Genomic DNA, 16961 nt, shown 5'->3' on the forward strand with positions numbered 1-16961 from the left:
TCCCTTCTCATTTTCCGACGGGCTCTTCTCGCTCCGACACTGCCTCGTCTTCCTGGCCGACATTGAAGGATGCGCCGGCCCATTCAACGACGGCCCTTCAGTTCCCGCGCTCGCCTCCTCAAAGCTGCTGGGAAAACTACTTGCGGTGAAGAAAGGGGAAACGGTGACGCTCGTGTCAATCTTGACTGCCGAGGAAGACGCCACTTGTGGTTCTGCCACCGTCGCAGGTTTCTCCTGGGCCACAGTCTCCGAGGCGCCAGGGCCATTGATACCGTCATCGAAGGACATGTAGTCCCCGAACCCCGCATCCATCTCGTCGTCCAACGCGTCATGGTGATTACCAGTCGTAGCAGCAGCCGCAGAGTATTCGGGTAGATCCGTCACAATGTCATCAAACAGGGAATTTCCATCCTCAAATGTATCCCCAGATTGATCAAGACGGAGTTGGCCAGGTGAACCGTCGATTGCATTGTGTGCCTGTGTAGCCGTGCGTTGACCGATGTCCACTTCTTCAGACACTGCCCCTTGATCATATGTGGGAAGATCATCACTCAAGTCGCCATAGTCAGTGGAAGTCACCGTTTCTCCACGCCCTACCACAGAACCAGTGCCGAGAAAGGACAAGTCGTGCTCACCTCCAGCGACATAGCAGTAAGCAGGCTTCGTATGTGTGATCGCAGATAGAGAGGCTGGTGGATCCTTCGGGAGAACCTTCTTGTGAAGCTCGTTGAGATTACGGATATCCCTTGGCGGTTTTGTTAGCGAATGCGACTTTTGCTTTTTCTCTGGCTGGGTCAGATCAAGCGTCTGTATATCCGACGAAGCCTTCCTTTTGGATGCTGTGAGTTGCAGCTTAGTCTGCGTAGGTCCTCTCTTTGAGCTCGAAGGAGGTGCCGGCTCAGTCGCCACTGTAGTCTTCTGGACTCTGTTCCTGGCTGCATGTGGTCGATCTACGCCCTCACGGCAACACAAGTGCCTGCAGGCGGTTTTGTCGCCACATTTGTGCCTGCACGTCCACTTTCCATTCTCAAGTTGTATGGGTTGGTAATCGTCCTCTCCTGTCGAGGCTTTTCGAGCTGGCTTGTTGCTGGCGCCCTTGAATGTGTTCTTAGCCGTGTTCTTTTTCGTGAGCGAATCGTTCGGATTCGCATAATTCTCTATGTGCTCAAAGTCAAGGTCTGCAAATGATGCGCGTATAAGATCATCGTCGTCTAAGCTTCCATCATCAAATTCATCGCTGGACTTCCGTGACACTCCGGCGACCTCTGTTCTGCGCTTCGACGTGTTGGATGTCGGTCGTTCAATGGGCACAAGTACAGGCGTAGGATCAACCGACTTTGAGGCAGGAAACATGGTTGGTGCAATTCGCGGCTTGACAGACGCTTCCCGCATTGTTCCCGCTGCAAAACCGTCAGTGGGGACTCCCCAGGTCTGCAGTATCTCAATTCGTCGACGTACCTATCTCGTCGCACATCACATAGCAGTTGATCGATTGGTCTGGGGAGGTTACAACGGCTGGGATGACGAGATCTTGACCCTTTCCCAACTTCTGTGCACTATCTATCATGAGTGACGATCATGCAACGAAATCGTGAGCGTACCTGATCCGGGCAAAATGAAGCATGCTTCCATCCGAGGTCTCCGCAAGACAGCAGATATATACGGGTTGCTTCTGCCATGACACGAGTGGCTTCTCATTCATGAGGCCCACTTCGATCTTGAGCTGGATTTTCACTCCGTCATTGGTCCTTTGCATCTGCTGCCGTCAACACTTGTACCTACTTTGAGTGGAGCCACTTACCGTCTTAGGCAGAACCTGAACCGAAACGCGTGGTTTGGGGAAGAGTTTGACTTTTTCAAGGAGCTTCAAACCAAACGGAGGGTTTCGGCCGAGGATCATCTCAATTCGATGAGCATAAGTGTATTCCAGGTCCTCGATGCTTCGGATCCCAGCATTGACCAATTTCCTCACGGCAACAACACCAATGCCCTCAAGTTGTCGCATATGTAAGGGACCGTCATCCCATGCTTGCGCTCTGAGACTGCGTTGAATCAACAAAGCATGCAACAGTGCCACGGAATCCCCTACACCAATTTGGCAATCAGCAATGCATCGTATCAACCGATGGACATGTCTAAACACCGCAAATACCTCATTGTGATACTGTCCCTTGATCTTTTGTGCATCTTTCTCCCACGCAATTTCGGCACTTCCAAGCACAGACTGGATGATAAGGGAGACCTTGTGGGCGGGCAGATCGAGGCTCACAGGGATAGGAAACCGAATCGAGGGGGAAGTGTTCAGCGTCCTATAGAGAGCCTTCTCTCCGGCACGAAATCTGATGTCCTTGAACTCCGCCGCTTGAGATAGTGCGGACAACTGCGTCAGATGAGTGTCAGGTGTTCAAGCGAAGGGAGTCTCGAAAACTCACGATCTCTGATATCTGAGCTTTGGGGGGAAGGCCTATAATGATCTGCATCGTCTCAAACTTGACGTAATATCTCGCCATGGCTTCTCCAAACTGGGTACATCTGAAGCGCCTGTCGCCCTCCACTAGATTGGCCTCCTGTAGTAGCGATAGATCCCGTAGGCAAATGTCATCGAGCTGTTCGTCGATATGCTGACCGCTCCTTGCACCCTCGAGTTTGTAGTAACTCGGATTCTTCCGTAGGCGAACGTAGAAGAACGTCTTAGAGAGCCAATTTCGAGCAGCAGCCAGATCACAAATGGTTCCAAGTCCAATCTCAGCGTTCAAATGTTCAACAAGACCGACATGCAGGCGACTTTCCAGAACCTCTTGACCACTCACCATGGTTTCGTAGCGGCGAATTTTGTTCTGGCGGGTCATGATCACAGCAACAGCACTCGTGTCGAATTGAGGTCTTCCAGCACGCCCAATCATTTGCATTATTTCCAGGTCCGAATATTCTTGCAACCCACCATTGGTCCAGGTGACGGTGTGTTTGATGATGACAAAGTGGCAGGGAAGGTTGACACCAACTGCAAGCGTTGACGTGCAGCAAATGACACCGATATCGCCATCCAGAAAGCCCTTTTCGATGGCGAATCTGTCCTTGCTTTCAAGGCCCGCGTGATGGAATGCAACTCCACATGCAATACAATTGCGAAGATCTTGGTCTTGGATGCCTAATGATTTCGATGGGTCCTTCCAGTAACGGCGCTGTGGATCACTGGAGGACCACCAGTCCGCCAGCATCTTTGCAGTCTGCATGGTTGATTTCCGGGTCATACAAAAGACCATGATAGGTTTTTGTTCCGAATACTTGGATATGACCTCGGGAAGCTTGGAATCGAGTGTGCTCTCGAAAGCGAAGTCGTTGGGGTTACCAGACTGATAGCCGCACACATGCTTCTTCAGCTTGACAGGCCTGAATTCCTCTCCAAACCTCTCGCTGTTTGCAGGGAGATAAGGAGCCGTAGGATTCTTGCCAAGCCAGGAAGCCACATCATCCAGGTTTGGGACTGTGGCAGACAGTGCCACAAACCGGACATCCGTCCCGATCGTCTTCATACGCGAGACCACTGCCTCTAGGATAGCGCCTCGGTCTTCCTTCAGTATGTGCACTTCGTCGATCAAAAAGAGCTTGACGAGCCTCATGAGTCTCTCGTGATCTTTCCACTTCCGTGTAATGCTGTCCCATTTCTCAGGGGTGGTCACGATGATGTCCGCTGTTTGGACTGTCCTCAGATTGCTGGCGTCAGAGTCTCCTGTGAGTTCAACGCATGTCAAGCCGAGAGGGCTAAATTTCTTTTGCCAGTCCCGTTGACGCTCGGAACAGAGAGCCTTGATCGGCGCCTGGTAGACAATCTTGTATTGGCCGGAGTCGTTATGCGCAAATGCTCTGCAAATTGCCAGCTCCAGAACAGCAGTCTTCCCACTTCCGGTAGGCGAAGCCAGCACGAAGTTATCGTCGCTCTTGAAGACACGGTCGATGCACTTGGATTGCACTGCATTAAACAAGGGATAAGTGAAGACACTGCGTAGGCGGTCAGGCAGGGCAGTTGTCGAGACCAGGGGGATGCCTTGAATAACAGGAGTGTCATGAGCATGTCTCTGAGGGCCGTGTGCCGGGGCTTGTTGGAACGAAGCAATCTTCGGAAGCTGCGATGGTTCCGGGGTGTGATAGGTAGCAGTAGGCAGTCGTGTCGTGGTCTGAGGCATGTAGTTTGCGCGCTTGTGAGCTCGCCGTTGACCCGCCCTGAGGGCAGGGCTAGATGAAGCCCCCAGTTGTGCATCAGAACTAGTATCGGGTTGTTGTGAGACATAGACGTATTGAGCTCGGATTGTCAGCATTCGAGGGTTACCAAGCGTCACAGAAACTCTTACATAAATCCCGTGTCGGTTCTAGCTGTGGCTCAACTTGCTCTGCTCCTCCCTTAGTGACCTGTGCAAACGCCTCTTCGAGCACATAAACCCACCAGAAATATGGGACTGGTCCTGGTGCAAGTAGTGGGAGGTTGGGTCTGCCTGCGAGAACGACGTCGTGCCGACATACTTAGAGCGACTTGGGTGAAGCGACAGTCGTCTGTGGTCAAGGGCGGCCTGCTGCAGACGATCTGGAACCGGTTGCTGAAGCAGTTCATTGTCTAAGAAGGGTCAGAGCGATATCTCCATCTGTTTGAATGGTCCTTACCGAACTGATCCAGACCAAACACTTCGCCGTACGGATCGTCGTCGTCAGGTCCATCATAAAGATCGTCCTTCGCACCATGATTCCGATAGCGATCTCGCGGAGGTATAGATCGAGGAGGAAGCCTGATGGGCGGCCGCCGAGTGGTGGGATGGAGTTGTCGTTGCGCGGTGCCATGGTCCCTCATCTCGTCGAGCATGTTGGAGATCTCTTCGTCCATGGCTGGTGGATTGTTCCCAGGTAGAGCACCGAAATGAAGGGAGAATGAAAAGGAGGATGAAAGAAATGATGGTGAGCGTGAAGACAAGCATGTCGGTATTGAGGTGCATATGGCCGTACAAAGGGGGAAGGTGCGATGGGCGGATGGCATGGACGCATGGCATCGCATCCTCGACGTCCCGCTCACCACAGGAAACGAGCCAGTAAACCTCTCTCAGTGCTCAGCGTGTTATGGCTGCATCATAGCCGATCTATTGACCATGAAACAGTCAGGAAAAGGAAGATGGGGGGAAGAATAACATCATTCACCAATGCTCGCAATCTAGGGTATATGGCCAGGAAATACGAATAGGAAGGTCGTATGCGATGCAAGAACCGAGAGGAACGTCTTCTAGCACCACAGGACAAGGAAAAGCCAGAGTCTTCTAACCGATATGAGGCCTCACCGACGGAAAGGCCGGTCATCGTAGAAATAATCAGAATTACCACCAACCGCAGTCTTCTCAAACTCTGCCACCATGCTTGGTTCCGCGGAGCCTCGTTCGGGTTTCGTGTACAGATACGTTGAGAACAAGACGACGGATGTGCCTACGAGATACTACCCAGATATCAGCGAATCGAGCCCAGTTGCAGCAGGAAGCTTCCAACTTACATATCTCGTGATGTCAAAGTCAAAAAAGTACACGCTCGCCAAACACGACAGTACAATGCTGATGGATGTGGCAAAATTCTTCGCAATGTTGTCCGCATAATTGATCACTAACGAGACCACAACGCCACCAAATGCTTGCAGCAGAACGGCGGCCCAAACAACCCAGTTATACCCGGCGAAGAAGCCGACTTTTGCAATCTTCTCGCCATCCACGAACATGACCCCTATGAAGAGGGACGGAAAGAGAGACCAGAACGAAAGCTGGCAGTTGCGCACCCACAACGAGGCGCTCGCGGTACTGGATTCCTTCAACACTTTTTCGAACGTCACTCCGGCTAGTCCCGACAAAGCGCAGGATATGAGCACCGCAACGAGTCCCACAGTGCTGTTCATGCGCGGTTGTTGCATCCCTTGGTCCTCCTGAATGCCCGCATAACTCGCGGATCGCCGGACCAATTGACCAGCAGCATGACTGCCCGCTTTCTTGAGTTCCTCGAGCGATCGAGGTAAGAATGACAAGCCTGAGCCCGGCTCACGCAGCGACTTCATTCCAGTCGGGGCCGGTGTCGCAGGAAGCTGTACGATCGAAGCACCCACTACGAGCAGCAATAACGACACCCATTTCCTGGACGACAACGACCTGCCAAGCATCGTGACACTAAAGATTGCCGTTGTCAGGATCTTTAGCTGGTACATGACCTGGAACGCGGCCGCATCCAGGTTGGAAACCGCCACATATTGTAATGTATTCTGAAGAGTGTACAACGCGGCCGGTATCGCGAGCTTCCAGCTCTCGTTCGTGAATATGGCGTAAAAGAGGTTTTCAAAAAGGGCGGTCGCTGGTGTGTTTGTTGGCACGCGCATGGCCACGTCCCATAATGCCATAGTCAGGGAGATCAGGAGTTTGATGACTTCGTTGAGGAAGACGGCAGTCGACGCAAAGTAGCGCAGCCCGTTGACAGGAGGCATTCTCCGAGAGTAGTGCATAACCTGTGTATACTCAGCACAAGACGTTCATCCTAGAGCGCGAATAGCAGAAGCGGGAGGTTTGAATCCGTACAAGAATGAGGGCAGAGTTCTGGAGTGTGAGCTGTAAAACACATGTCAGTATGCCATTCTTAGCATTCTCCTCCACGGTAACGGAGACGTACGGTTATCAGCGAGAACTGCTTGACCGGTATGCCAGCTACCGTCTCACTTCTGCGTCCCGCCATTTCTCCGCCCCGCTGCTAACTCTGCTGTGTATATATATGTGCTTCGGGGGATGCGACTGCAAAGCGTTCGGAGCCGTGCGGAAGTCTATCTGCTGCGTAGGGGTTGCATTTGGGACGAGGGGCCGTGGGCACGAAAAGGGAAAAGGATTGCAGAGAGTGGAGAGGTCGGAGAAGATTGCAGGAGGGCGGAGGACAGCGGGGCGCCATTTTTCCACGCCGATGAGTGCTAGCCAAGGCGAAGTCAGAGAGTCTCGAAGCTCGGGTTGTCAGCAATGCGGCTGAGTGCTCCCCGCGCGGTTCCAAGGTTGTTGGGGGGTTGTTTTGTGGGGTGCGAGCTAAGCTTTCCCTGCGGCAGCTTTCCAGGATAACGCCAGGCTGTTTTGGGATAGGCGACTTGGCAAGTGAAGGTGAAGGTGAAGGTGAAGGTGAAGGTGAAGGTGAAGGTGAAGGTGAAGGTGAAGGTGAAGAGAGACTCTAACAAGCCTGGATCTAGCAATCTTTACGGGACCTAGCGAACTCCACTGTGCACAAATAGACTGAATGACAGATCAATCCCACATGTGGAGCTGCTTCGCAGGTTGAGTATGCATCTGGTGTAACTCTCCATATATCATACATATTTACCAACATGGTGTCCGATGCCATCCATGCCTCACTAATAGCAAGCCCACTCGTCCAAGACACCCGCTCACGCTCATAGCAATCCTATGCACTGTTCCCCTCCCATAGCATACACAGTAAACGCCAGTTATAGTCAACAAAAGGAAATCCGGAAATCCACTCTCATCCTCATATCAAGGCCACCTAAGCTCCACCCCGTCCCCCTCGAGGACGCTTCCCTCCCTGGTGGCCATCGCCGTCACCGCCATCCTCACGCGTCCGCTTCTGTCCTCGACCGCCGCCAGGCTGGAAACCAGGCGCATTGGGGTTCAGATTTCCACCTGGGCTATTGCCCTGTTGTTGACCCTGACGTCCTCCACGACCGCTACGGCCTCCTCCGCGTCCAGCTTGAGCCCCACCAGCTGTTTGAGCTGCTGCTGGAGGTTGAGCCTGCTGACCGCCCTGGCCACGACCGCTGGGGCGCGGTATTCCGCCTCCGCCAGGTCGTGGTATGCCTGACTGTATGCCACCCTGCGCCTGGCTCTGGCCGACAAGGCTCCGAAGTGCTGCCGGCCCAGTTCCGACATTCTCATGTCCACGACCCCGTCCGCCTTGTTGAGGCATCTGCGGTTGCTGTCCTTGAGCGAAGGGGGATTCTGGACGCATGCCAGGCTGTGGTTGCATTTGTCCTCCCATGAATCCGGGCGCCATTATGCCACTAGGACCTCCATATGCTGGCGGTATCTGATTTGGCATCTGCATACGGTTTTGAGGCATTCCCTGACCCTGGATCGGATAGCCGCCGGGGCCAAAAGGGTTCGGTTGACTAAATGGCGACTGAGCCGTTCCAGGTTGGCCAAGGTTACCAGGCGTCGCCCCGTTGGCCTGAGGCATTCCCGGGCTATGGGGTCGTCCCAACGCTGCGGGAGGCCCAGCTTGTGCTTGTCCATTTTGACCGGGTTGTGCGGGTTGTGACGGCGTACCAGGTTTCGTCGGAGTTTGTTGAGTAGCACCGGGTGTCGCAGGAGCAGCGGCAGGTTGGGCAGCAGGCGGTTTGGCCTCCTTTGCCACTTCCCAGACCTCCACAACCGGACGCTGCGGCGTCTCTTCAGCAGCTTTGGCCACGACATCGACCTGGGCCTTGAGCTTCGCCGCGCGATTTTGAATCAAGCTTATCTTTGCTAGATTCATCTTTGTTTGCTCCTCCTTCACCTTTGCTTTTGCCTCCTCCAGCCGTTTCTCTAGTTCCTCGGGTGAGATACCTGCCGGTGCAGTCGCTGCTTTCGCAACCAGCTCCTCAACAACTTTGGCATGCTGCTGTTTAAGTTCCTCCAGCTCCCTGGCGTGCTCCTCCTTCATCTTTTGCTCCTTCGAGGCGAATTGCGAGCGAACAGTGTTACGAATGATGACCTGCGCATGTTCATTGTCCTTCACAATGGCCTGCACTTGCTCCTTGGTCAAATGGGTCACATCGTCAATCGCGGGCACAGCCGCCTTTGTTTCCGCCGCCGCAGAGTCTTCTTTCCTGGTCGAGGTTTCGGTTGCGGTTTGTAGCTGTTGTCTCAACTCAGCCAGCTCGGTCTCATGCTCAGCTTGGAGCTTTTCGATGGCCTCCTGATGCTCCTGTCGGATTTGCTTGATCTTCGCGTTGAGCTTTTCTTTCATTGATTCCGTCCTCGCCTTCGCCTTTTCCTCAGCTTGGCGGGCCCGTTCGTCTGCGTCGCGTTCGGCAGCACTGGTACGCTCCTCGTGTTTGGCTTCCAAGTCCTCTTTGATGACGGCCACCTGCTGAGCAATCTGGGCGGAAACAGACTCTGTCGGCTCACCCTCACCTACCGCGGCAGACGACTCTGAGATGGTAAGGCGGGTACGAAGATCCTCCACCTCCTTTTGCGAAGCCGCTAGTTCTTCCTTCAGCTTCTCCACATCCTCAGAAAGGTCTCCTACTGCTTGTTTTTGGGCGTCTAGCTCCTGTACTTGGGCTTGCAATTGACGAACGCGGTCCTCGGCCTTATTCTTCGCCTCTATGGTCTGAGCAAGCTCGTCACTGGGGGCAGTGGTGATTTGTTGGGTCTCAGTCTGCGGTATCGTTAGACGTAGTTCGTCCAGTTTATTTCTTACGCGTACATTCGGGGTGGAAGCAGTAGTCGACAGCTGCGTCTGCAGCTGCTGCACCTGGGCAGTATATTGTCTCACTTGCTCCCGAGACTGGCTGAGCTCGTTGTTGAGACCGACGATCCGTTGCTGTAGCTCGCCCTGGAAAAGAGTTAGCGACTTATCGTGCAGCCAAACAAATGATACGCACAATCTGATTCTCAAGCTCTCGTATCCTTGTGTCTTTCCCTTGATTCTCGATGTGGAGTGCAACGGCTCGATTCGATTCTCCATTAGCGCGATCTTCAGCTGCTTTGACGCGACCTTCCAGAGCTTGACGCTCCTCATTTGCAAGACCTTCTTCAATCTGGCCTTCTTCGCCCATGACAGCATCAGCGCTAGCATTCGCCGCACGAGCAAGCGCTTCGTCCCGTGCTGCTCTTGTGTTCTTTAACTCTTCTCTGATCTGCTCAAGTTCTTGGCGAATGGCATCTCGCTCTTGGGTGAGAGACTGAATGGACCCATCTTTCTCCTTGATCTTCCCCGACAGTTCACGCGACCTCTCCTTGAACTGAGCAATCATCTTCTCGCGGCGCTCCTGGAAGCTCGCTTCTTGAGTTGCCTTGGCCGCTTCGATCTCAGTGGACAACCGCTCATCGAACTTGCTGATCTGTTCTTTCGCTTCGTTGAGCGATTCGAGGAGCTGGTCACGCTCAGATTGCAGGGAGTCGATCTTCTCGTTGAGTGCTTCCAGTTCCGCCGGGTCGATGCGGTCGTACTTATGGAGCACATCTTGACAACGTGTCTGCCAATGATCCCCATTCTGTCTCGCGGTTTCCAGCTCGCTCTTGGTGCTTTCAAGATCTACTTCTAGGACTTGCACGCGTTCCCGAAGAGGTTGAAGCTGAGCGTAAAGATCTTCCACCTCCTTCGACTTCGCTTCCAGTCGTGACACAGCCTGGCGGGCCTCGTTGCGCAGCGTGATGTTGCTTTCGCGAAGGGTGTTCATCTGCTCAACATTGCGCTGGTAGGCGTCCAAGCTTACTACGCTCTGCTGCGTCTGGGCTTGTGATTGTTGCGCAGCGCTGAGTAACTCGCGGGTTTGGTCGAGTTGGTTTTGCAGGCTCTTAACAGATCCTTCCAGCTTTTTGTTGTCCGTGAGGGAGATCTCGTATTGCACTTCCAGAATCTCTTTCTCTTTGCGAATGTAATTCACGAGCTCCTGCAGTCCACTGTTTTCAGCACTGCCAGAGTCTACCGCCCCGCTTGTCGGTGGACCTCGGTTCTGCTTCAAGGCTGCGATCTGTGCGCTGATGCTCTCAAGTTGTTGATGGAGAATCCTGTTTTGTTCTTTGAGATCATTGAGCCTCGCTCTGCTCTCCGAAAGTTCCCGCTCGTAACGTTCGCGAGTTTCCGCCCAGTGATCTTCGCTTTCTGCGAGCGCAGCACGAGCGGCCTCAGCTTGATTCTTATATTGCGCGACCTCAGACTTCAGCTGGTTATGTTCCTGGCGTTCCTTTTGGAGACTTTTCATGGCATCGCTATGCTTAACAAGCTCATTTTCGTAATTCTGCTGTGCACGGGTCGCAATCTCAGCCTGTGCCTTTAGATCCTCCTGGTGAAACTGTGCGGTTTGTTTGTATCTATCCGACTCTTCCTGCAGACGGGCGATCTCAGCTTCGAGTTGCTCTTTGCGCTGGTTGAAGAGAGCGCTTTCTTCACTTTGAGCCCTGCGAAGCTCCGAGAGCTCGGTGTTGGTGGCTGCCAGCTCTGACGAGATTTCCTCAACGCGCTTTTCCAAGTCGCTTATGTTGGCATCCTTTTCAGCAATGATCCGATCCATTTCTTGTTGATATTGCTCCTGAGCCTCAACTTGCCCCTCCATTTGTTCCTCGACATCCTGAGCAATGGACTGGTAGCGAGCTGCATCAGTCTTAGCAGACTCGGCCTCCTCTTGAGCAGCCTCCAGTGCCTGTCTCAAATCGGAGATCTCAATACTCAGCTGCTCCTCACGAGAGAGGCCCTCTTCACCGGATCCTTCACTAGCAGCAACCCGAGGAGTGGGCCGAGGCTGCAGGTTTTGTGAACGCTCTTCGGCGATACGTAGGTCAGCCTTCAATTCATCCACCCGAGCTTGAAGATGGTCGCGCTCCGTTTTCACAGTTGCCAGCTCGGGACGCATATTGTTGATGGCTTTCCGCAAGTCATCGATGGTGCTCCGAGCCTTTAGCTGCTCGCTTTCCTGTATTAAAGTTGCCCTCTTGTGCTCCTCCACTGCGTCTTCAAGCTTGCGCTTGAGTGTTTGCAATTCTGATTCAAGAGATTCCGCGCGGGTTTGTAGGCGTCGCCTATTCTCTGACTCTGAAAGTTCTTGTTCGTTACGTAGATTTTGCAGGTCTGATATCATCTTATTTAAACGGCTTCGTTCCTCCATCAAACCAGCATTCTCGTTTTCCAGACGTGTCTCGGTAGATTTCGAGATGTCTCGAGAGGCCTTGAGGTTGGCGTTTTCGCGGTTAAGACTCTCAACCAAACTTCTTGCCTCGAGGAGGTCTTCCGCCACCTGCTGCGTCTTGATGTCCTGCTTGGCCGCCAGATCCTGCAGGGTGTCGCAGCGTTTCCTGATCTCATTGTTCTCCGATTGAAGTAGACCGAGCTTCTGAACTTGGAGCTCGAAACGCTCATTGGCCAACTGTAGGGCGCTATCAAGTCGCATCTTGTCGGCTTGCAATTGATTATTCTCCTTCGCAAGCCGGTCAGCTTGTTGTTTGAGATTGGCAAGGTCCGTAGCCGACTCCTGTCGCAGAATATCCAAATGAGTCTGCAGGTCCTTGATGAGCTTCTCATACCCTGCGATTTCTCTGGAAGCAGGAGTTCGGTCGACCTCGGATGGCATGGTCCCAGGCGGCGGGGTTGCTGCAGCTCCACCATTGACTGACCGTCCATGTGCTGCCTCTCCATCTAATCCTCCATCCCCGTGGCCTCGGCTCGTGACAATGCGGCGATACATGTCGCGTTCTTTGGTCAAACTTTGGGATCGAAGTTCCAGAGATTTGATCTTTTCTTGGTACTGAGCGACCTGTTCGCGTAATCTTGCCAACTCCTCGCGATCGCGCTTGATTGCGTTCGTCTTCTCCAATGCTTCGGTACCTTCGTACTGCTCTCCCAGTTCACGAATATGGCGGATTAGGTCTTGATTCCGAGTCTGCAACTCTTGAATATTGTTGAATAACACTAGCCGCTGGGTAATGAGCCGTCCGGTATCCGTCGAATCGTTAACGAACTCGTCCGGCGTCAGACCCGACTTGGCATATTCTTGAACCTGTTGGACCTCCTCCTCACTGAGGGATCCCATACCCTGTTCACGAATTTGATGTTGGAGCAGTAGCATCGTAACTTGGATGCTGAGGTCGCGAAGCTGTTGTTGCATCACCTCCTTCTCACGCACAACCCCTTGGTAATCGCCTTGCGCCTTCCGCGCCTCCTTCTTAGCTATCTCCCTCTCTTTCGTCGCGCCATCGAGTAATTCGGTAACAGAAGCGAACTCTGCCTTCAAGTGTTCGTTTTCTCGTCTCTGTTCATCAATCTGCGGAATGTTATCCTCCAGCTCCTTCAACATTTCCGCCACTGTCTCTTCGAGTTTCGCGGCCTTGTCTTGGGCAACCCGAAGTTCCTTCTTGAGTTGGGTATTTTCAGCGTAGAGCTGCGTCGTGGAGAGCCCACCGCGACTCCGAGTGGAACCAGGAGAGAACACAGCTGGGGAACCTGCCCGGCCGGGGGTGTCGAACGTAGCACCTACGCCTGCTCGGCGAGGTGTCATGGGTACTTGCGACGGCTGACTCAATTCCGAGATATGTGCTTCTAGTCCCTCAATCTGCGACTCCAGCTCCGCAATCCTGCTCTCTGCAGCCTCCCGTTGTGAGCGCTCCGAGTCATTTTCGGCCTGTAGCACGCCCAACTCATGGGCAGCATTGGCGTTGACTGTCTCTAGCTGTTCCCTAAGTTGTTGCACGTGGGCCTTGGCCGTGTTCGCACTTTCCTGGTGTAGAGCTGCCAGACGCCGCATATTATCCACCTCGGCTTGGAAAGATTGCTGTTTCTGCGTTGCCTCGTCTTGGACCTGCTGAATCCGTGCAAGGGATTGCTCTACCTTTTGCTCCAGCTCCTCAATACGTCGACGCTGCGTGGACTCGGTGCGGCGCAAGGACTCGATGGTCTGAGTTGCGTCCGCATAATTCCGCTGTAGCTCAGCAATCTGGGCATTCTTTTCCTTGCGGAACCTGGTGTTGTCTGCCGTTCGCGTGTTGAGCTCGGCCTCATACCAGTCATTGCTCTTCTTCAGCGAGTCAATCTCGCGCTGCAGATTTTGCTCGCGATATTTGACTGCCGTGGCAGCATTTTCCAGGGTTTGGTTCTTTTCCTCGAGCTCGGACAGCTGTTTGCGAACACTGACAAGTTTCTGGTGTTGTGCAGAAAGTTCGTCAGCTAGTCGGTCGTGGGCAGCAGACTTTGCTTCATGAAGAGCGATGGCGTCACGATTCTGGGCTTCCAGAGACTTCACTCGGGCCTCCAAGGTCTCGACCTCGGTGGAGGACGTCGACGCCGTGGACTTTAGGTTCTGCAGCTCAGCCTCGAGCTGCTCGCGTGCGGTTTCTCCAGAGAATGCTGGTCAGCAAGACAACACAGAGAAACACCAATCACTTCACTTACCTTGCTCAGCGAGCTTGTTGCGCAGCTCCTCCACCTCTTTTAGGGCTTTATCAGCGGTGGCCTTGAGCGCTTTCTGGCGGGACTCGTTGCTTCGTACGGTGTTCTCCAACTCCAAGTCGGAGCGAAGCTTCTCTGATTTGAGGTCATCATAAGACCGGGCTTTCGCTTCAATCTGTACAAGCAAGGACTGGACGAGTTCGACCGTCGGGTCTGATAGTAAAGATTGGAATGTTGACGCGGGTACAGCATAGGACGCGGCTAGATAGCCAACGTCAACTGCAGCCGCAGCCATAACAGCGGGTGGTTGGGAGTTGCACAGTAGATTCGTCTAGCGCATCGTCCGTCCAGAAGTTGGGAGGCAGAAAGGGAAAAGGAAAGACAAAGGAGCGTCCTACCCTTTGGCGCGAGAAGGGTTGTGCGGCGGACGTCGAACAAGCGTAGGTCGCTTTTGCTGGTCGCGACAAGGTCGGTTCGCTTTGTTTGAGCTTGAGAGACGCGGGCACGTGACGGGAAGATTAGCGCACGGACTACATTGCATTTCTTGGCGCGACGTTGGCTTGGCCTAACCGCTTCCGAAACGTCCATGAACTTCACTCTCTGCCTGTTTCTCTGTCTCCCTCTCTGTGTCCTCACCCTCATTCCGACGCAGGCCCATCCAACGCAGGCCCACCCGGCGCTTGGGCGACGGCCATGTCGTTCCTCAAATCCGCCACAAGCATGGCGGCGCCGTCGCCTACTCCGTCTACCTCTTCCAACAGCGGAGTCAAACGGAAGCGTCCTGATACCACCCCCGCCTCCACTGTCTATTCGCAACCCGGCGAGACTGGCACCGGCCATCACGTCAACACCCAATTCCTCTACGCACAGCAGTTCCTCAAAAGCGAAGACCAGAAATGGCACACCCTAGAGCAGATCACCAAGTTCCTAAACATACCCGACCACCATATACCTGAACTCTTGAGACGTCTCCGCAGTACACACGTCGTCAACCGCATCGAGTGGGATCCGGTCAAGGACCTGTATCGCTACAAGCCGAAATACAACATTCGCAATAGTGCGCAGCTCAAAGGGTATCTGCAGAACCAAAAGTCCGCCGCGGGACTGCCGGTGAAGGACCTCAAGGATGGGTGGCCGACGGCTGTAGAAGACATCAACGAGCTTGAGAAGAAGAATGAAGTGCTGGTCTCGCGTCATAAAAAGGATGCCCAGCCGAAGACGGTCTGGCTCAACGATCCTTCGCTTATGCACACGATGGATCCCGACTTCAAGGCCCAGTGGCATCAGATTGCACTTCCAGAGAACCCGGACGACTTGCGAAAGAAGCTCGTTACCGCTGGCTTGAAGCCTTCGAGCGCGCCCAAGAAGATTGTCGCAGTTGGACCCAAGGAGAAAAAGCGAAAGGCACCTCGTCGTGGTGGCAAGCAGACCAACACTCACATGGCCGGTATCTTGAAGGACTTCTCTCATCTACGGAAATGAAACGGTCTAGATTGGGTTCGGCGTTTGGTTGGCATAATTGGCTGCAAAGGTTTTACCTGTTTCAAAGGCGTATTGGGCGGTGTTTAAGAAGATACCACAACCTTGCTATGGGCATGATTCACGGATGCCGGATATGTGCTGACTCATGCAGGGCTTCAGCTACTTGATCTCTTTTAGACTAAATTCTGAAAATCCAAAAACCCCCAGCTTCAGTGCTTGGTGCGCGCATAGTTAATGAATGCATCTGTTAGATGCGTAAATCAGCATAAGTCTTGGCGTACTTCTCCCGCATTTTTGCTCCCTTCCGCGTGCTCCCTGTTATATAAGTCTACAACAACAGGAGCAGAGCAGCTAAAACTTATACTATAGTATCTTCTATATATATACTATAAGTAATGTGTTTAATCACCGAACCCGACAAATCACCAAATCCGACAAAATATCTTAGCACCACCAACACATGTTACGAGTTTTCATTTTAATCACTATCAAAGAGAGAGCCTGCGTATGCTATGCTTACATCAGATTCAGAAGATCCTTCTGTATTTTTTTTGCAAGTTCGTGTGTTGTGCCCAGTTCCTCTGCAGTTCCCACAGCGCCGTAGAGCTAGTTGGCCTATTTTATGATCACCACTACTATGAGCTTTCTTTGATCGCTGAGATGCCATAGATGCCTCAGCAGCTAACTGAGCTGCTGCAACACCATAGTTCATTGTACCACCATGCTGAAAATGCTTCCTTTTACGTGCCTTTTGCTTGGTCATCATTGCTAATTGTTCTTCAAGCTCTGCAATACGGGAGGCTTGAAGCACGTTTTGATGAAATATAAGTTCAGCACCTTTTACAAGCTGAGAGAAGCCAGCCTGAGTAGTAAGAGGTGATCACATAAAGGAGTCACTTATAAGCTTAGATTGAGATCCAAACTCATGTGTATTCCTTGGGATCTTCGACTGCCATAGTGTCTCTGGTAGTGAGGGTACTGGCAGGGTACACAGCCATACTTCAAGGTGATCTAATACTACCTGTACATTGCTAGGAACTAGTCCTGATGCCTCAAAGGCCTTTCGATAGTTCTGCTCTGTAAACATATCGAAAAACACGTCCCTAAAGGCTGGGAGAAAGCCTTCCTTGTTGATATAGAAGATACGTGTAAGGTTCCACGGATAATGGTATATCCTCTAGGAATCTTGGTTGGTTCTCGGGGATGAACGATAGAATTCTTTGCACAGAGATGACACCGGAGGGTAACAGGTATTTGAAAACCAAGTGTACTAAGAAGTTGTCAGATTTGATGGTATCTGAAGATGTCACGGTGACAGAAAGATTGATTGAAGATGGGTT

General features: G+C 52.8%; 4 protein-coding genes across 4 annotated transcripts; 1 reads left to right on the forward strand and 3 right to left on the reverse strand.

Moving 5' to 3' along the window:
- Positions 1 to 552: 552 nt before the first annotated feature.
- EI97DRAFT_376761 (P-loop containing nucleoside triphosphate hydrolase protein) lies at positions 553 to 4840 on the reverse strand (the record flags this gene model as incomplete). The annotated part of the gene is made up of 7 exons (XM_033795573.1): positions 553 to 1400; positions 1459 to 1556; positions 1602 to 1756; positions 1802 to 2380; positions 2433 to 4300; positions 4442 to 4609; positions 4657 to 4840. Coding segments are annotated over 7 exons (3900 nt in total), but the record flags the coding sequence as incomplete, so codon positions are not given.
- A 474-nt stretch (positions 4841 to 5314) lies between these two features.
- Positions 5315 to 6738, reverse strand: EI97DRAFT_376460 (nucleotide-sugar transporter; the record flags this gene model as incomplete). Its single annotated transcript, XM_033795558.1, has 4 exons — positions 5315 to 5470; positions 5525 to 6514; positions 6585 to 6614; positions 6676 to 6738. The coding sequence occupies 4 exons, from the start codon at positions 6736 to 6738 to the stop codon at positions 5315 to 5317; spliced, it is 1239 nt and encodes a 412-aa protein (XP_033654468.1).
- A 767-nt stretch (positions 6739 to 7505) lies between these two features.
- EI97DRAFT_325833 (uncharacterized protein) lies at positions 7506 to 10300 on the reverse strand. The gene has a single exon (XM_033794729.1). It carries the CDS (start codon positions 9835 to 9837, stop codon positions 7543 to 7545), a length of 2295 nt encoding a protein of 764 aa, XP_033654469.1. The 5' UTR covers positions 9838 to 10300; the 3' UTR covers positions 7506 to 7542.
- A 4451-nt stretch (positions 10301 to 14751) lies between these two features.
- On the forward strand, positions 14752 to 15898 carry EI97DRAFT_433146 (general transcription factor spTFIIE beta subunit). Its single transcript, XM_033798330.1, has one exon. The coding sequence runs from the start codon at positions 14833 to 14835 to the stop codon at positions 15619 to 15621; it is 789 nt and encodes a 262-aa protein (XP_033654470.1). The 5' UTR covers positions 14752 to 14832; the 3' UTR covers positions 15622 to 15898.
- Positions 15899 to 16961: the final 1063 nt, after the last annotated feature.

The sequence above is a fragment of the Westerdykella ornata genome (genome assembly GCF_010094085.1).
Source record: "Westerdykella ornata strain CBS 379.55 unplaced genomic scaffold EI97scaffold_9, whole genome shotgun sequence".
NCBI lineage: Eukaryota > Fungi > Ascomycota > Dothideomycetes > Pleosporales > Sporormiaceae > Westerdykella > Westerdykella ornata.